At 49.6% G+C, this 20,164-nt stretch overlaps 1 protein-coding gene and 1 pseudogene across 1 annotated transcript in view; one reads left to right on the top strand and one right to left on the bottom strand.

Moving 5' to 3' along the window:
* The first annotated feature begins 138 nt into the window (after nucleotides 1-138).
* LOC118630659 (ral guanine nucleotide dissociation stimulator-like) overlaps nucleotides 139-20,164 on the top strand; it is a 722,930-nt gene continuing 702,904 nt past the window's right edge. The window contains exons 1-6 of the mRNA XM_036262592.1: nucleotides 139-221; nucleotides 562-665; nucleotides 1,156-1,225; nucleotides 2,110-2,178; nucleotides 2,607-2,678; nucleotides 2,978-3,010. Of these exons, the coding sequence (XP_036118485.1) occupies nucleotides 168-221; nucleotides 562-665; nucleotides 1,156-1,225; nucleotides 2,110-2,178; nucleotides 2,607-2,678; nucleotides 2,978-3,010 (402 nt within the window). The 5' untranslated portion in view covers nucleotides 139-167. The remainder of the gene's footprint in view (nucleotides 222-561; nucleotides 666-1,155; nucleotides 1,226-2,109; nucleotides 2,179-2,606; nucleotides 2,679-2,977; nucleotides 3,011-20,164) is intronic.
* On the bottom strand, nucleotides 11,719-12,670 carry LOC118630661 (annotated as a pseudogene).

Below are 20,164 nucleotides of genomic sequence, written 5' to 3'. Positions count from 1 at the left end.
CCCAGGAGCTATTCAAGAAGGTGCTGCCCCACCAGTGCCTGGACTTTGTCTGGTCCCAGAGGGACAAGCCTGGCAATGAACACCTGGCCTCCACTGTCCGTGCCACCGTCACACAGTTCAATCATGTGGCCACCTGTGTGATCACCACCTACCTTGGGGACCCTAGCATGAGGGCCCGGGACAGGGCCAAAGTGGTGGAGCACTGGATCAAGGTGGCCAAGGTATGTTATGGGAGGCCCAGCGCAGTCCCTATGCGGAGCCTTGAGAAATGCCTCTGCTGCTCTGTCAGCTCTCGGGACTGAGGCCTGAGGCCGGAGCCCAGCACAGTTCCCAGGTCCTCTCTGCCAGGGGCCCGCTGACCTTGACTCTCAGGTGGTGGGAGGCTCACTTCCTCCCTGGCTCCTTCCTTGGGTTGAGCTAGGATCCTCCTCTCTGTGAGTGCTGGTCTTTGGGTGCTCACCATGCCCACCCTGAGCACCTGTCCCACCCAGGATGGGTGTCAATGGAGGGGACTGAGCTAGAGCTCCAGCTGCCACCTCACAGCCGTCGCTCCCCTCCCAGGAGTGCAGAGCCCTACGGAGCTTTTCCGCCCTGCACGCCATCCTGTCCGCTCTGCAGAGCGTGTCCGTCCACCGTCTGAAGAAGACGTGGGGGAAAGTTTCCAGGTGGGTAGGCCTCTCCCCAGAAGAGGATGGGTGGGGTGTCTCTCATATGCCTCCTAATGTCCCCTCAGGAGCTGGCACCTCCTGGGAGGCAGCCACCCCTGGGGACAGGGACAGGGCTGCTGGGCGGGGTCTCTAAGCCTCCCTGGGACCTCAGGCCGCCAGTTCTGCTTCAGGAATCAGTTCCCCTAAGTGCCAGAGACTGGATTGAGCCCCATTGGAGATTTTTACGTGTTTATAACACTAGAACCCCGGGCCCAGTTAAAACCGAAACTGGTCAAAACAGAGCTGCCCCATAGAAATGGGAATGGGGCCCAGGTGACCCACAGGAGAGCCCCGCCCAGGCCACGGAGACCTTCCTGCTGGGAGGAACCCAGTGAAACCCTCACCCCAGCGCCTTGAAACACTGGACTGTCAATAGATTTTTGCCTTTAACAACCCCCCTCCCCCCGCTCATTCTTTGTAAACATGTCTCCCTCCTGCCCCGGCTCAGGAGGAGCTCGGCCACACTGAACACGCTGTGTAAGGAAGACAACTCCAGGGCCCGCGCGCAGCTCAGCGAGGTAGAGCGGAGGCTGGAGGTCTGGAGGGGGCCCTGGGCTGGATGTGGCTTCGATAGTTTGTCACTTAAAGATTCTCTGCAATGTTTGCCCTCTGTCCTGAGTAACAGGGAGAGGGCTCTGTTTGGCCCTTGGCAGGGGCAGCTCCAGGGCAGGACGTCCGGGCCTGGCCCACAGTGATGCTGGCTGGGCGGCTCCGGGACGGGTGCAGGGCTGGCACACTGAGCGGGTCTCTGGCTTCCATGCGGGCCCATCCCACTGGCACTTAGCTTCTTCCAGGCTGTTGGGTGAATGGGGTAGGTGGGCACCTTTCTTCCCAAACCAGCCCCGCCTGGCCTTGGAAGCCAGGCCCCTGTTGCTCCTCTGTCTTCACCACACCTCCAAGGGAAGCGCACCCTGCCTGCCCCAGGGATGGGCACTGCAGGGGACTCCCATGGGCCAGGGAACAAAGGGCTGCTTGGCCTCAGGTCCCACTTGCTGGACTGGAGACAGAGAGGTGAGGTGTGCCTTCTGTGACTTCCCACTGTGCCCCTGTGACTTCCCACTGTGCCTCTGTGACTTCCCACTGTGCCCCTGTGACTTCCCACTGTGCCCCTGTGACTTCCCACTGTGCCCCTGTGACTTCCCACTGTGCCCTGGAGCACTCGCTGCCAGTCAGTCAGTCAGTCAGTCAGTCAGTCAGAAAGGGGCAGGGGCAGGCCCCAGGCCCAGGGGCACACACCCAGAGGGCATTGCAGCGGGGAACGACCCAGAATCAAGCTTGCTGGAGTCAGAGTGGCACTGGTACCAACTGACTTGGGCCAGCTGTCCAGGGTCAGAGGTCAGGGGTGGTGGGGGAAACGGGGTGAGGAGGCATGGCCTCATGACCCTGTCCCGGACCCTGGCAGAAGCGGCCCTCCAGGTTTGCCACTCTGCTGCGGACCCTCCGGGGAACTCGGAAGAGGCCGCGCAAGAAGGTGAGTGAGCCTGTCTGGGCTCCAGGGTCAGAGGAGAGGGGCTCGGCCCTCCCGGCTGGAGGCCTCCAGGTCAGGAGAGGGAGGCCTCCCTCCTCCATCCACCTCCTGTTCCCACAGAGCCTGCAACCCTCCATTAGCAGGGACCTAGGGGGGGCCTAGAAGAGTTGGGTGCACCATGCCTGTGGGGGAGGGGCTGGGCTGGGGACCACAGGCCCTGTGATTGGCCAGCAGTAGGCCCTGGAGGTGATGAGGAGGAGTTCCTGGACAGTGATGGAAGGGGCCATTGAGGGGAGGCTCTAAGGGTCCCGGGCTGCTCCATGTGGGGTCCCTGGGGTGGGACAGGAGGTGAGGGTGGGAAGCTTTCAGGGGATGGTCTGTGGGGCCAGCTGAGAACAGGGGCTCATCCCACCCTCACCCTGATTGCCTAGTGTGTTCCCTTCCTTGGAAAATTTCTAACTGAACTGGAGAAGCTGGACACTACGTTGGAGGATTACCTGGAGGTAAGTGACCTGGGACCTGGGTTGGGTAACCACGATTGACATTTGGGGAGAGAGAAGCCCTGTACTGAGCCCCTAGTTCTCAGCACAGCTCCCCCATGGAGATGGGCCTCATGCCCTTTCTAGGGACCCATGTGCCCCTCCTCTGGAGCCCAGAGCTTGGCCTCTCCCCAAGTCCTGTCTGTTTGTGTTTCCCGCCCCCTCCTGGGACCTGGTGGTACTGCATCATGAGAAGGGGTGGGCATAGGGGCTTGTCAGGGCCAGGGGCTCTTCCTGATGGACTGGGGCTGTCTGCCTTCCAGGGGAATCAGATCAACCTGGAGAAAAAGGAGAAGGTGAGCAGCTGGGGCACCTCCTGCGGGCAGGGGAGGGCAGTGAACATCAGAGGGCCCTCCCAGCACACTCCTGGGCTCCACCCCGCATCTTACACTCACTGGGAGAGTTTGATGACAGCAGAGGGAGACCCTCCAGGTGGTGGCTGGGTAGGGGGGTGGCATCAAGGAGCACTGCCTGGAGGAAGGGCTGGCGAAGCCCATCTCTGAGCACAGGTAGGGCCTCATGGAATTAGGGGGAAGGGCGGTGCCCATGTGTGCAAAGACCCAGGACCTGTCCCCACGCCACTCCTCACCCCGCTCGGCCGTGTCTGCACCCTCTCCTTCCCTCTGGCCCCAGGAACAGAGAGTCATGGAGAAGATAGTGCTGCTGCAGGAAGCTGCCAACCAGTATCAAATAGAGCCCGAGGAGAAATTCAGGGCCTGGTTCTGGGCCCTGGAGCGGCTCAGCGAGAAGGAGAGGTGAGGCCGGGCAGGAGCCGGGTGAGGGCAGAGGTGGACTCCTCTGCGGGCCAGGCCAGAGAACCTGTGTCCATGGCTCCCAGGTCAGCCCCCGCCCTTGTTGTGTAGCAACCCCTGGGGCACCTGACCCTGGGAGAGACACCTGAGAGATGGCTCCTGGGAGCTCACAGGTGCCCCTCTGTCCTGTAGTTACATCCTGTCCTGCCAGCTGGAGCCCCGGTCCTAGTTGACCTGTAGAACACTCCAGGCCAAGAACTGCTTTGAAGGATCTGAAGTTTATTCTGAGACAAAAGCAACTCATTGAATGATTGACAGCAGAGGAGGAATGATTCTTAAAATGATCTCACTTTCATCTCACTTTCATGAATTTGCCCTTATGGAGAACATATTTGGATACAAAAATTTCCTGTTATGGAAACTCTTAGGTTTTAGGTAAACTTTTATTAAATAAGGACAATACAAACTATTTTTCTATGAATAGAACACACACACACACACACACACACAGTTTGTATCTTGAGACCAATTTCTTCGATTTTACAATAAGGAAATTAGCCTAGATTCTATTTTCCTTTTGCAAAATAAAAGTAGATATTTTAATATGAAATAATTCATGGTTATAGGTACAAAAAAGAAAGGTTTATGTAATAAGTGATCATACACATATTAAATTGGCAATAATAATACATATATATCTTTTCAGATATGCTAGTGACAGGTGTAAATATACACTTATCCATATTTGTAATCATTTTATGTTTTATTTCTATTTGATAATATATTGTACTTCAAATATTAAAATATTTCTGAAAAATAATATCTTCCAGTACCTTTTCTCCTGTTATGACATATATAATTTAGCTCTAATTAATAGATTTAAAATCATTTTGTTTTCTACTTTTTGAATAATTCTGTGATGATCATTATTGTATAATACCTCTGCACATTTATTTTTTAATTATTTTCCAAAAATGAAATTTCTGTTTCCAAAAATACGCACATTCTAAATTTTAGTATCTATGAATTTGGAATAATTTGATCAAGTTCCCTTGGAATTTTGATTGGGATCTCATCAAATTTGTAGATTGGGTTCAGAGGAATTCTCTCAGTAGCTTCTCTAACAGGTATGTATTGAGCACCTCCTAGAGGCCAGGTTCTCCAAGCGCAGTGGTCAACCCCAAGAGTTGGTAACCAGGGCAGACTTGCAGGAAAGAGTCAAAGCAGCCAGCACATACATAGCATGAAGCCGGGACTTGCTGGGTGCTCTGAACAAACGGTAAAGCAGACAGAGAGACAAAAGGTCACAAGGTAATGTTGTAGATAGAATGATGTGAAGGTTTGTGGGATCGAGGTGATAGTTGAGGCTGCTTTGGGACTATGCACAGATGACCAGCAAAAATATCAACATCCCAGCTGAGCCCCCATTCTGGCCTGTGACTCGGAAGTGTTCCCGGTGGCTCCTGATCTGAGAAAGTGTAGCCAGCCTCATTCTTTACAGAAATGAGGACAAAGGACCCAGCCTCTGGCCTCTCTGGACCCCTTACCATGAAATAATCTTTAATTGGGGTGCATATTCTTACTTTACTCTGTTGTTCTATTATATCCTCTTCCTGTAACGAACTGTAGGCAGCAAGTATTTCTGTTTCACTGACCCTTAGTTATCCAAGTGCAGTGCACATGGTGTTAATTCCATGTTCAAAATGGGCGTCCTGACCTGCAGCAGAGCCACCCACCTGTCCTCCCAGTATGTGGTCCAGCCCACCACATGGGGTCTCTTCCAGGCACCATCGACATCGCCCAGGAAACTACAACTGCTGGTGCTTCCCTTGAGATGTGGGGCATTTGCGTTGACTCTCCTATAAGCACATCCCAGTCCCCAGCTCACTGTAAGAACTTGGCACTTCTATTTCCATCATGGTGCTCGTGCAGTGCATGGAGGATAAGAGGTCAAGGGGCTTAGAATCTGTAGGAAGGTCATTGTATGGTACTGAAGCAAGAACTATGACAAAGATAGCGCGAATGGGGTGCCGGTGATGCAAGTACTGAAATCAAAGAACGAGAGACCTCGGGGTTCGTGGATGACCGCAGCAAGCAGGGCTGGTACAGTGTAGAACAAAAGATTCAAAACATTGGCAAGAAGAGATGGAGAATGGACTTAGGCAGCGAGGAGGAACCTACCTCCAGGCTCTGGGGCAGGAGGGCATGTGGGTGTGGGAGTCACGGTTCAGCAGAAGAACTGCAGGTGCTATGACTGGAGGGCCGTGCAATGGTTCCTGGGTGGCTGAGAGCCAAAGTGGTCCAGGCTTCGACTGGCACCAGGGTCCCTGATGGAGGTACCATGCATTGGTTCAGTGATATGGCCCAGGGCTGGTCTTAGACTTGGAATCTAACACATGCTCAGTCAGTGTCTGTGGAATGGTAGGGAACGTATGGTCCTCTGGCCCCGAAACTTGGATGAGGCAATTTCTCAGGACACTGTCCTTCCCAGAGTATCCTGGGGCCAAGCCAGGTGTCTGAATATTGTGCAGTCTGCACTCTGTCCAAGTGGGTAGGAGGAGGCCAGCTCTGAAGTGGGGGTCCATGTGGCAGACTGGAGGCAGGAGAGGAAAGCACATTACAAGCTACAGCTAGGGACAAGGCTGAAAGGGGCAAAACAGGTGGGGTGGGAGGGGGACATAGGGTTTAAAATGGGGTTTAATACAAGGTCATTGAGGACAGTCTTTATACATTGCACCTGTGATCCTAGAACTTGCAATGGGAAGTCTTAAATCCTGACACTGGTCAGTGCAACATGATGGATTGTGATAACAATGCACTTGATTTGGGGCACAAGCCCTTCTGCACGTGAATCAGTGGGCATCACCTTCCTGAGCCCCTGGATGACTGCGGCTCTGCAGGCCCTGCACAGTCCCTCTTTCTGTTAAGAGTGAACAGTATCACACAGAGTCTCAGCAGATCTTGGAGACATGGCAGGCCTCCCAGTGTGGGCTCCAAGTCAGCATTGCCCTGCTGAAGTTGAACAAATGTAGCCTTTTGAGGCCGGAGGTCCTGCAAGTATGAAATAGTTGTATAACAAGGGATCTGATATTGTATTTGTTGGTTTTTGTTTTCTCACAATTTTCTTCCCATATTTTGATCACATGAGTACTTGGGATATTAAATTACAATGCCATTTAGATGCACGTCAAGTATGAAATTAATATAGTAGAGTTGATATTCCACATGTTAGCTAAGTTTTGATGTTTGTGGAAGTTTCAAAATATAGCCACAAACTCTTTGGCATATCCATCGCAAGAGGTAGGGGCTCTGGCTCCTCCCTGTGAGGAGGGTGGTTGGTGACTGCTTCCACCATGAGGGGAGGGTACAGTGAGCTAAGTGACCGGCAGCTAGGTCATGAAAGGCCATACAGCTTCCACACTGGGCACTAGAATGAACGCTTGCTCTTGGCGCTGGGAGCTGCCACAAGACATCCAGGTGCATGACAGCACCGTGATGAAGCCTCATGTAGGTGCTCTGCTCTGCCACCCCAGTCCTCACATCATCCCAGCAGAAATGCCAGCGACCTGAGGGAAGAAGCCTCTAGATCAGGGGTTGGCCCACATTTTCTGGAGGGTCCAGTCCGTGGGGCTTTGCAGGGCATATGAGCTCAGTCACAACTACTCAACTCTGCTGTCACAGCACAGAAGCAGCTATTGATGACATGCGCAGGAACAGCTGTGTTCCCCTCACACCTATTTGCACAGACAGGTGATGGGCCCGCAGGCTGTAGGTAGCTCACCCGTTTCAGATGATTCTAGTTTCTGGTCATTTGAGCCTGAGATGCCAGCAGAGAGGGAAGAGCAAAGACAAACCATTGCCCGTGAGCCCTGTGCACATCTCTGACCCACAGAATCCATCAATGTTTTGATGGTGTTTTGCCCCCACTATGTCTGGGGTGGTATGTTTCACAGCAATGGATATCAGCCCAGTTTTATACAAGGTAGTTTTATACAAGTGAGATTTGAGCAAAGGCTCGAAGGAGAAGAGTTAACAAGAGGGTGTGGGTCTGGGGGAGAAGCACTCCAGGCAGAGGGACGATTGGTGCGAAGCCCTGAGGTGGAGCTGGCCCGGTGCACACTAGCAATGGGGAGGGAACTGTAGAGCGGGCTCTGCTGAAGAGCCTGGGGACCCAGCCCCTCTCCGCACAGGCTGTAGGCCAGGCTTGACTGCAGGCTTCCCCACGACTGCGCAGACTGCCCGGGATTCCAGGGAGATGTGCCTGGTGAGCAGCTGTAGGGAGGGGCCTTCATGTCCCTGTCCTGGGGGAGATGCTGCAAAGCTGTTTTTCTTCCTGCTCCATGTTTCAGTTGGGCACAGGCCTGTCTGTCTCCTTCCCTCCATGCCTCCTCCTCACCCCCAAGGACACAGCTGCAGGCTCAGTGCAAGTAAAACTGCTTGTAGTCTCGAATAGGCTGCTCAGCAGCAGCAGACCCATTGCTGCGTCTGTTCATCTGGCCCCGTAGTCTGGTGTCTTCCTGTGGGACAGGGACACAGGAGCTGACTCAGGCTGATTTGGCTTTCGCTGTCAGTGTAGAGATTGTCTAAGTGCATTCAGGCTGGGTGTCTCCTTACAGTCACCTCGACCTGAAGAGGCCAGGCTGCCTGGGGTCAAAGACTGCTTGACAAGAAACCAGCATAAACAGAAGAGGAGTGAGGAGGTGAGGCCAGAGAGAATGAGCCCAGGTCATGCAGGACCCCATGGGCCACAGGCTCTCATCCATGAGAAGGTGGGGTTCTGAGAGTTGGGAGCAGACGAATGACATGATGTGGCTCATGTTGTCCAAGTATTACTTTAAAACGCATTCCTCCAAAAATGTTATCTTTAAGAAAATATGCATAGGAGTGCCCATTATTGTTGCGATTCAGTATATGTGGCTTATGTTTTTTTTTAAAACTCTCACCTGAGTATATATTTGTATTGATTTTAGAGAGAGGGGAAGGAAGAGAGAAAAACGTTAACATGAGACCAAAACATGGACCCATTGCCACCATATGCATCCCTGAGCCATGGCTGCAAATCGGGCGAGTGTCCTCACAGGGAACAGAAACCCGACCCTTCTTGTAGGGCAGATGCTCCAACCAACTGAGCCACAGGGGCCAGGGCGTGGCTTAGATTTCTTGACTAACTTTCCTGCTGCCCCCTTGGCCCTGGGCCCAGGATCTCCTCTTTGCACTCCTGCTCTGTGCTTTTCCTTAGGTTTCACCCCTCCACCAGCGTCCCTGCTCTGCCTCGCTCTGGGGTGCAGAGGGCGCTCACTCCTCTAAGGTGGGGGGCCCTCACCTTTGGCTGGTGCCCCAGGTTGTGCTGAGAGAACCGAGAGACCACCAGAGCCAAATGAAAGCCAAATAGAGAGCAAAGCCGGCCGGTGACTGACCCCCAGTTCTCAGAGATCAGCCCCGACTTCCAGCTGATTTTTTATTTTATAGGGGCTTTGTTACAAACCTCTGCAGCTGGCATTTCTTGTTGGCCTTGGGGAAGAGCAAGCAAGGACAGAAGCGGAGGCAGTTAGCGATACGCAGGAGGGAAGGGAGGTGGGAGGGAGCTGAGGTGAAAGGGAACTGGGTGAACTGGGTCAGCACACATCTATCCTGCTGTTCATTCTATTATCTAAGTTCTAGAAACTAACAAATTCCCTTAGAGGACAAATTTATTTAGAGGAGCACCAGGCCAGCTGGAACTTCCTCAGGTTGCCTCTGGAAGCTCCATAGTTGCCTTTTGTTTATGGAATCAGGACAGAGTGACAGGAGCAGGCCAGTGCAATGGTAGCCTTACGTACAGTAGCCGAGGTGTGGAAGTACCTGGGTGTCTATCAAAGATGAATGGATGAAGAAGGTGGGTACCTATATACAATGGGATATTAACCAACCATAAAAAGAATGACATATTGCCATTTGCAACAATGTGGGTGGACCTAGACGGTATTAAGCTCAGTGACATTAAGTCAGGCAGAGAAAGACAAGCACTACATAGTTTCACTTATGTGTGGAATCTAAAGACAATACAAAACAAAACAAAAAGAGACTCATAGAAACAGAGACCAAAGAAATGGTTACCAGAAGGGAGGGACTGTGGGCTGGGTGAAAAAGGGAAAGGAAAATATAGTCAATAATATTGTGATAAGTTAGCATGGTGACAGATGATTCTAAGATTAGTGGGATGGTCACATTGTAAGTATAAAATTGTCAAATCACTATGTTGTACACCTGAAATTAATATATCCAACATAATATTGAATATCAACCACACATATATAAAGTAAGTTAATAAAAAAAATTTCTGCTCGTGTGGTGTGGCTCAGTGGTTGAGCGTCAGCCCATGCACCAAGAGGTCACTGGTTCGATTCCCGGTCAGGGCACATGCCTAGGTTGTGGGCCTGATCCCCAAGGGAGAGAGTGCAGGAGGGAGCCAATCGATGTTCTCTCTCATCAGTGTTTTTATCTCTCTTTCCCTCTCTCTTTCTCTCTCTCTAAAATCAATAAGAAAAAAAATTTTCTCAGATGCTCCACTTTTTCTAGAAAATTCAACCTAAGAATTAAAATGCTAAAATAAAAATAAACATATTTATAAAAGTTAATAAAAAGTGATAGGCACTGAAAAAACATCTAATCAAAAATGTAATAGCCACTCTGGCCAGTTTCGCTCAGAAGTTGGAGCACTGGCCCTTGGACCAAAGGGTTATGGGTTTGATCCCTGACCCAGTAGGTCTCATGCGGGAAGCAAGCGATCAATGTGTCTTTCTCCCATCAATATTTTTCTATCTACCTTTCTCCATTCCACTCTCTCTAAAAATCAATGAGGAAATATTTTTGATTGAAGATTAATATAAAATTTTGGCAGAGGGCCTGTCCCAGAGTCAGTGCAGTTGTCATTAAGCAGGAACAGCTGGACAAAGGCAATGAGACAGGAAACAGCCTGAGGTGTGCAGGGACTGTCCCAGCTGAGTGTCACTGTGGCCAAGCAGCAGCATGCCCTGCAGCTGAAGAGGACGTGCTGGGGGTGGGCCACCCATGCCCTGTTGAAGAGCTTGGAATATGTTCTGTAGACAATAAAATACCATTGAATGTTTTCTATTTTTAATTTTTATTGTTTCTAAACCAACAATGTGCATTATTGTAGAAATATTACAGTAAAAATAAGCCAAAAATAATTACCTGTATTTAAATTGGAAACTTTGATCTCTGCTAAATAATGTATGTTTCAGAATGAATTCTATTGTTTTGGAAATTATATTTTACATAACATCTATGTTAGTCAATATTGAGCTATATTACTGCTTAATGCCTATGCAGTATTTCAGTGTGCAATTTAGTAATTAGAATTCATTGAACAGACTTCCCATTATTTAATATTTACTTGCTTACAGTTTTTCCCCACTGTTTTTAACTGCCAGTAAATGTCTTCCTTCTCTGACCTGCTTGTTTTCTTAGGCGAAACTGACAAAGTGGACTTGCTGAGCCAAATGTTGCTATTGTTGGGAGCATTGATACATTTCTCAAAAACAACCTCTCCAAATGCAGCCTGCACTCTCCCCAGGAGGGACAGAAGCTGTTACTTTTGTTTTGTTGGGTCTATTTGCCTGTTTGGATTCAGAAAGGAGAGGAAGCTCAGTGCACTAGGAAGGCAAAGCAACCTTGTGCTTCTTTAGCCAATGGCGCTGGTTCACCTTCCAGCAGAGAAGGGTTGTTCTGTCTCTCTTAGGTCATCCTGGAAATAGCCCCCTGGAAGTTCCTTCCACATTCCCACAGCACTCAGAAATGTGAGCAGTGTCTTGTGAGCTGGCTCCCAGCTGATAAGAAGCTAACTGCTCTGTCTCTTTCTCTCACTCTCAGGCTGCTCTAATTTAACTTAGTATGTATCAGGATGTGTTTTATATCATATATAATGCTAATTTGTTTCATTTATTTTGCGTCCCTTCATTAGAATGTGAGTTGCACGACTGCAAAGACATTTGTCTGTTTTGTTCACCAGTGCCCTAGAACAGTGTTTGGAATTTAGAAGCAATTCAATCAATATTTATTGTATGAATAAATAAAATAATTACATAGGGTTTCTTTGCAGGCAAAACACATATCACAAAAGTTTTCCAACATCAGTATCTAAAATAATTTCTATATCTATAACAGTATCATAACAATTTCTCCAGTTTACTGCCTTCATGGGAAAATTTCCTCAACTCAAAATTGAAGGAAAGAAGAGAACTTATGACCCCTCAGGTCACCAACCGCCTCCCCACAAGGACCTGCCGTGGGGCACTCTGAGCATCAGGGTTTCTAAGGCTGTGGGTAAGTGGGTTCAGCATGGGGTTCATAACTGTGAAAACCCCAACCCCTTTATCCTTGTCCGAAGCCCCCTCTGAACCCAGATGCATGTAGGTGAAGACACCGGTTCCACAGAAGAGGCAAACCACAGTGAGACGCAGCCACATGTAGAGAAGGCTCTCCTCCTGCCCTTCGCTGAGCGGATCTGTAGCCCTGCAGCGGCCACACAGATGTAGGAGGGGATGGTGAGAACCACAGGTGCACCTGCCGTTAGGACACCCATAGCAGAGAGCAGCAGTTCATCGAGTTGGGTGCTGGAGCAAGAGAGCTGGGAGAGCTGTGGGAGGTCACAGTAGACGTGATTGTGACCTCATTCGGGCCACAGAAGTTGAGTGTAGTTAGGGCAATAGTGTGGGTCATGCATTGGTGAGGGAACAGGCCCAGGACACAGCCACCAATATCTACTGGACCATCTGGCTCATGCAGATGCTGCAGGTGAGGGGCCGGCAGATGGCCAGGAACCGGTCATAGGCCATGGCTGTCCACAGGAAGCAGTCCATCCCAACCAGAATGTACAAGAAGAGTTGGGAGAGGCAGGCATCACAAGAATTGTACACTTGTGGGACAGCAGATGACCCAGTATTGCAGGGACAGTGACTGTGACACATCCAACATCCAGAACTGATAGGTTCCCCAGGAAGAAGTACATCAGGTGTGGAGTTTGCTATCCACCAGGATGGCAGCCGGGATGCTGAGGTTGCCCCCAACTGTGACCAGGTGGGCAAACAGGAAGAGCACAGAGACAAGTGGCCACAGCTCTGGTGTCTCCACCAGGCCCAGCAAAGTGACCTCAGTGACGATTGTACCATTGGCCCCAGATTTTGGCTGCATCAGCTCCTGCAGGGAAACATCCAAGGGGATAATCACTCCTCTCAACATATTTATTCAAAAAGAAAAAAATAGACTCCTTTCTATGTGCCCAATTCTTTATTAAGTCCCCTCCATCCCAGAAAGGACATTCCCACTCCCAAGGGCACATGACACTTGTTAACTCTCACTGCATTTACCTCAATAGCATTTTTTATTCTCAGATAGAGGGACAGGTGACATGACCACTCTGGACGTCCCTTCTTATCTTAGCTGAAAGAATCTCTTTGTAGAGATCATCATGGGCAAAACCCTTGGCAAAAATAATCAAGTAGAAAGTGTATATCTGATTTAACATAGCAGATACATCTGGAACTTTACTTTCTCAAAACTCTTCTCTTCCCAAGACACACAAAACAAGAATAAAAATACAGATTCTACCTTCAGAGAAACTAGTAAATATCCAAAACTGGAAAGTACAAACTAAATCGGAGGACTTCGAGAATAGTGGAGATCAAATAGGAGAGCGGCAGAGAGGGAGAAAGTCATGGCTGGAGAAACAGCTGGACAAGGAAAACTCTCCACAGAAAGAGCATTCACTAGGGAATAAACCCAAAGCCCTCTTTGCGATAGTGGAGGGTGGGTAGTGTGGCACCATTACCTTCTGTGATCCTGAGTGGATTCAAGAAGCAGGGGAGAGCAAGATGAAGACTCTCACAGGCAAACTATTTGCAGGCTGTAGAAAAGCATAAAGTTGGGCTGAGGGAGAAAAAAAATACACCATGAAGAGTTCTCGTAACCTATCTTCATTGATTGCAGACAAGGAAACACTAAAATAACTCACCCCTAATTTTGAATCCTAAAGGTGCCAGAAGACATAATCATTATGCAAATTAGTGCTCCAAATATCTAGTATTGATACTAACAGTAAAAAGTGTAAGATTTCAAGGAGAAATAGGCAGACATAGGATAATAGTGGATTTCAGTGACTTTTATAATAGAATTAATTTGACATAAAAGTAAGGCTATAAAAAGACCTCAATATAATACATTATTAAAGAGGTAGAACAGGTAGAACTGATATGTACACCTTTTCCATGTACCCATGAAACATTTACCCCTCATAGAGAATATATGACCTAGAAATTCAGCAAATTCTAAAAGAATAATATTTATTCTTTCAAAGGAATATTAGTAAATAAATATTATTCAGAGAATAATATATAATCACAATCTAATTTAAGAAAATAATTTTTACAAATAATTCCCAATATTTTATTTATTTATTTTTTAATCTTTTTTAAAAATTTACTTTTGTTACAGATGCTTCCCCCCCAGACAGCCTCCTCCAGATCTGCCCCACCCCCAAAGCATTGTTGTCTATGTCCATGTGTTATGCATATATGCACATAAGTTCTTTTGTTTCTCTCTACCCTCCCCCACCTAACTCCTCTAAGGTTTGTCAGTCTGTACCTTACTTTTATGTCTCTGGGTCTATTTTGTTCATCAGCTTATTTTGTCATTATATTCCACAGATAAGTGAGATCAAGTGACATTTGTCTTTGATTGGCTTACTTCACTTAGCATAACATTCTCCAGGTCCCTTCATGTCATCTCAGAGGATAATAGATCTTTCTTTCTTACAGCTGCATAGTACTCCATTGTGTAAATGTACCAGTGCTTTTTTAGTTCAGTCATCTATTGATGGATACTTGGGCTGTTTCTAGATCTTAGTGATTGTAAATAGTGCTGCTATAAATATAGAAGTATATATATTCATTCTAATTGGTATTTCAGGCTTCTTAGAATATATTCCTAGGAGTGAGGTGACTGGATTAAATGGCAGATCAATTTTTAATGTTTCTGAGAAATCACCATCTTATTTTCTATAATGGTGGCCCCAGTCTGCATTCCCACCAGCCATGCACTGGAGTCCCCTTTTCTCCACACCCTCGCCAGCACTTGTTTGATGATTTGTTGATGGCAACCATTCTGACAGGTGTGAAGTGATACCTCATATTCGTTTTAATTTGCATCTCTGTAATGATTAGTGATGTTAAGCATTTTTTCATATGTCTCTTGGCCATTTGTGTGTCCTGTTTGGAGAGGTGGCTATTTAGATCCTCTGCCCATTTTTAATTGGATTTGTCTTCCTTTAGTTGAGTTGCATGAGTACTGCTCCCCCAGCCTCCATGCTGCCTGCAGCCCAGACCCCCTGCCCCGCCAACCCTCATGCTGCCTGAAGCCCAGACCCCTCTGCCCCCTAGTCCCCAGGGGACTGCAACACAGACCCCTCTGCCCCCAGGCCCCAGGCTACCTGCTGCCCAGACCCCTCTGCTACCCAGCCCCTAGGCTGCCTGTGGCTCAGGCAGCTCTTCTGCCTAGCCACCAGGCTGCTTGCGGCCCAGACCCTTCTGGCCCCCAGCCCCCAGGCTGCCTGTGGCCCAGACCCCTCAACCCACCAACCCCCAGGCTGCCTGTAGGCAACATCCTTCTGCCCATTCAGCCCCAACGCTGCCTGCAACCCAGACCTCTCTTCCTGTCTAGTCTCCTGGCTGCCTCAAACACAAACCCTTTTGCCCCCCAGCCCCCAAGCTGCCTGCAGCCCAGACCCCTCTGCCCTTAGCTGCCAGGCTGCCTGGGGCCAAGACCCCTTTGGCCCCCCAGACACCAGGCTTCCTGGGGCCCAGACCCCTCTGACCCCAAGCCACCAGGCTACCTGCCGCCCAGACCCTTCTGCTACCCAGCCCCCAGGCTGCCTGTGGCTCAGACTGCTCTTCCGCTTAGCCACCAGGTTGATTGTGGTCTAGACCCTTCTGGCCTTCCAGCCCCCAGGCTGCCGGCAGCCCAGACCCCTTTGGCCCCCCAGCCTTCAGGCTGCCTGTGTCCCAGACCCCTCTGCCCTCCAGTCACCAGGCTGCCTAAGGCCAAGACCCCTCTGACATGTGGATTTCACACCAAGGTGAGATGCCTCACATCCTGCCCTGCAGCAATGGCCACTCTGCACTGCTCCTGCAAAAGGTGTGGACGCTGACCGCGGTGTGAATGCTGACCCCATTGTGGGGGCAGACTGCTGACCGCGGTGTGAATGCTGACCCCATTGTGGACGCTGACTGCTGACCGCAGTGTGAATGCTGACCCCATTGTGGACACTGACTGCTGACCACGGTGTGAATGCTGACCCCATTGTGGACGCTGACTGCTGACTGCAGTGCGAATGCTGACCCTATTGTGGACACTGACTGCTGACCGCGGTGTGAATGCTGACTGCAATGTGGATGCTGACTGCTGACCACGGTGTGAATGCTGACTGCAATGTGGATGCTGACTGCTGACCACGGTGTGAATGCTGACTGCAATGTGGATGCTGACTGCTGACCACTGTGTGAATGCTGACTGCAATGTGGATGCTGAATGCTGACCACGGTGTGAATGCTGACTGCAATGTGGATGCTGACTGCTGACCACGGTGTGAATGCTGACTGCAATGTGGATGCTGACTGCTGACTGCGGTGTGAATGCTGACCCCATTGTGGACGCTGACTGCTGACTGCCGTGTGGATGCTGACTGCCGTGTGGATGCTGACCACAGTGTGGATGCTGACCGTGGTGTGGACGCTGACTGTGGTGTGAATGCTAACTGCTGACTGTGGTTTGGATGCTGACTGCTGACTGGTGTGGATGCTGACCATGCTGTGAATGCTGACGATAGTGTGAACACTAGCCGCAGTATGAATGCTGACTGAGGTGTGGACACTGACCGCAATGTGGACGCTGACCACAGTATGGATGCTGACTGTGGTGTGGACACCACGCCCAGTCCCCCCAGTCATGCCCAGATCTAGACCGCTAGAGGGCCAACCTATTACACATGTGACTTCTGCTGGACTACAGACCAGGGAGATACACTGACTAAGTGGGTCCCCCCATGAAGAAGGGGCTCAGAGAGGCCAACGGGAATGAAACTCAGAGAGGTGAGCAGTGACCTGGAGCACACAAGATGACCAGGATGGAAGCCTGTCACCAAAGGACTGGCCAAGAGTTGCAGATATTTTCTGGGACGTCTGCAGAAAACTTTTAGAGGAAATCAGGGTAAAATCAACCTGGCGACTAAAGGAAAACCTCTATCCAATCAGGTGCAAAAATTGGGGACACATGCCCAGCTGGTGTGGCTCAGTGGTTGAGTGTCGACCCATGCACCAGGAGGTTGCTGGTTCAATTCCTAATCAGGGCACATGCCCAGGTTGTGGGCCCAATCCCCAGTGCGGGGCATGCAGGAGGTGGCCAATTGATGTTTTCTCTCACCAATGTTTCTATCTCTTTCTGTCTCTACCTTCCTCTCTCTCTAAAATCAATAAAGGAAAAAAAAAGTTGGGGACACAGGCAGGAAGATGCTCCACAAGTCAGCCCAGCGCATTCATTCAGTTCTGATGTCAGTATGTGCATTAGGATCGGACACAGCTCCTCAGACAGTTTCTAGAGTCCAGAGTAGGTCTCGTCCTGAAGTCTCTTCCTTTCCACTGGGTTAATCGTGCCCAACTCCATCTGGTTGGAACCGGGCCTGTAACGCAGCAGCCAGGCAGGGCCACTGCAAAGTCAGGTTCCGTAAACACTTTACATTGTACCTTTAAAAGCAGTCGACAAGCCCTTGCTGGTTTGGCTCAGCGGTTAGAGCCTCAGCCCATGAAGCAGTGAGGCCCGGGTTTGGTTCCTGCTAAGGGCACGCACCTCTGTTGCAGTTTGTCCCCGGCCCCAGTTGGGGTCGTGTGGGTGGCAGCCACTCGATGTGTGTCTCTCTCTTCCTCCCTCTCTCCCTCCTACTCTCTGAAGACAAATGCAAAAAAATAAAAATGTCCTTTGGTGAGAATAAAAGTAAATAAATAAAAGCAGTCAAGAAATTCCAGAAAGCGAAGACAAGGTGTCTTCCCTGTGCCCAGCCAACCAAGTCTGCACAGGACAGCTGAGCTTGGACAAGGCAGATGGAACTGTGCAGGCCGGCTTATGGAGGGATTGTTTTTTCAACTGATCTGCTCAGATCAAACCCACGTTGTTCAAGGGTCAGCCAGAGATTGGAATCCATGTAGGCAGAGAGACAGCTTAAGTCATAGGTGGGTTTTCGCCTGTGGGACTACATGGCACCCTCGTCTCCACATTGCAATCTTCTTGTGAACCTCAAAATTCCCTTTTCCTGCCCCCACAAACCCCAGCAGGTGCCGTTTCTGTGGTATGACCACTGCCCCAGCCGTCTCTGCTACAGACAGCACCCCGGCGCCTTCAAGGACAGTGTGAGTGTGAGTGTGTGTGTGTGTGTGTTTATTTTTCACAGAGTTTAGAATCCATATCTGTGAGACTTTGCCTCCTACACACTATTTCACCATCGCCAGAACAGAAGCACTGCATTTTTAAACCTAGTGCTGTTTCTTTTTTATTAGGAGACATTTTTCCATGAAATTTTCTTCTAGATTCGTGTTTCGTATGGACAAGACATTCCCTGAAATCAAGACTAAAGTAGACAAAGGATGTTAGAAGAACCACTTGCCACGGAGCCCTTGAAGTAATGCAATGACTATTTTTCCGATCATTGGATTCAGTTGAATTTAAATATTTATTGAATATGTGCTCTGTGCTAGCTGGGGATGTGGCGGGGAATAGATTCGGCCACGCCTCCAAGCTGCTTGGACCTCAAGCATCTGTGGAACCTGCACAGAGCTCACTCTAGCACACGGCACGGCGTGAGCTGTGCTGTGGAGACCAGGAAGGCAGAGAGAGAGATTTCCACCAGAAAAATCACATCAGCTTTCACGAAGTGGCTGCAGATGAACTGGGTGGGGAGTGTTGGTAGACTAAGGAAACTGTTCACGTGGAGGGCAGGTCACAGGCTGCTATAGATTCCAAATCAACCCACAACAACAGCAGAGTCAAACACAGAGAAATAAGAAGACAGGAGATCAACCTAAAATCAAACAGCATGACTTTGATTTCCAGTTTAACTTGAAAGAGTTCCAATAACATTCTGAGTGGCAGTTTATCTCATTTTAAGATCTTCTGACAACACCTGTGCCCCAACATTGCTGTGAAAAATAAGTGAAAGTGTTCGTGCGTTAAACAGACCATGAGTCTCTGAGTGGATGTGAAGGATATAAGTCCATCAGCCCCACGACCACATGCACACATGCACATGGACACACACATGCACACACACACAGAAACACACATGCACACACACACACATGCAGGCACACAGAGAAACACACATGCATGTAGACGCATATACATGCAGGCACACATACGCATATGCACAGACACACATGCCGATATACATGCACACACAGGTGCACACATACACACATGCATGCACACCCAGAGAAACACACACATACAGACATGCTCACACACAATGCACACACACACAGACACACACATGCAGGCACACAAACACACACATGCATGCAGACATATATACATGCACACAGGCATGCAGATGTACACATGTACACAGGTGCATGCACACACATGCAGGCATGTGCACAGACACACATGCAGGCACTTGCATGCACACACAGAGAGAAACACACACATACAGACACACATACATGCACACACACATATACACAGGTACTATGGGGAAAGCAATAGCAAATATGACTTATTTATGGTTGTTTCTTGAGACATGACACAAACCTCGCCTCACCCCCACATCTGGGAGGACACCTCCCGAAGCAGATGTATGTGTGGTGATGTGCAGTTTTCTTAGTCACACCTGCAGTGAGTTTCCTAAACAGATTCTGACTTACCCACCACCGCCCGGAAAAAATAAGGTAAACTGTCCCCCAGAAAGTATTTGGGGGCAAGAGAGGCCGCATCTTGCCCACGGCTTCCCAAAGCCTTGTTCTCCCACAGGGTGAGCATCACACAGGCTGTTTTCAGAGGGGCGCCCCGTGGAGGGACAATGCTCAGACCTGGAGACTGTCTCTACGTGTCAGCCTCTGGGTGAAGCGTGTTGAGAACACGTGGACCGAGGACTCCTCTCGGGCTCATCAGACCTCACCAGAAGAGGGGCTGCTTGCTTTAAATATTTCCTTTCCTCGGGTTCCCGAGAATAACATGTAATTCGTAATGATTACTGAGATAATGAATGCATACTGTCGTCAGCTATTTCCCGCCTGATCCGCACACCTTCCCTCTCCTCTCCGGTGGCGCGGTTAGGGTTAGGACCAAAAGGCAGCTCTCATCTCCCTCATTTCCTGACTCAGACAAAAGGCAAAGGAGGTGCCTGTCTGTGCTGATAGGTGTGTGATCAAAGCGGATGTGAGTTGTCAGGAGCCCGCCAGCCTCCGCGGCCTGACTCCTCCCTAGTGCGAGTCTGCCTGTGATGTGCGGGCCGGCCGCCCGGTCCTATTGACCTGAGAAATAATCATCAGGGCAGTAATCAAACTGGAGAAAGTGCCATTTTCTATTCTGAAACTGGTTCTAAAGTCTGATAAAACTAGGAAATGCGAACTAATTCTGTCCTCTGCGCGTGCGTGTGTG

The sequence above is a fragment of the Molossus molossus genome, unplaced genomic scaffold (assembly GCF_014108415.1).
Source record: "Molossus molossus isolate mMolMol1 unplaced genomic scaffold, mMolMol1.p scaffold_m16_p_15, whole genome shotgun sequence".
Classification (NCBI taxonomy): Eukaryota; Metazoa; Chordata; class Mammalia; order Chiroptera; family Molossidae; genus Molossus; species Molossus molossus.
The sequence above is the reverse complement of the archived record's forward strand: the minus strand, read 5'-3'. Positions and strand labels throughout refer to the sequence as shown.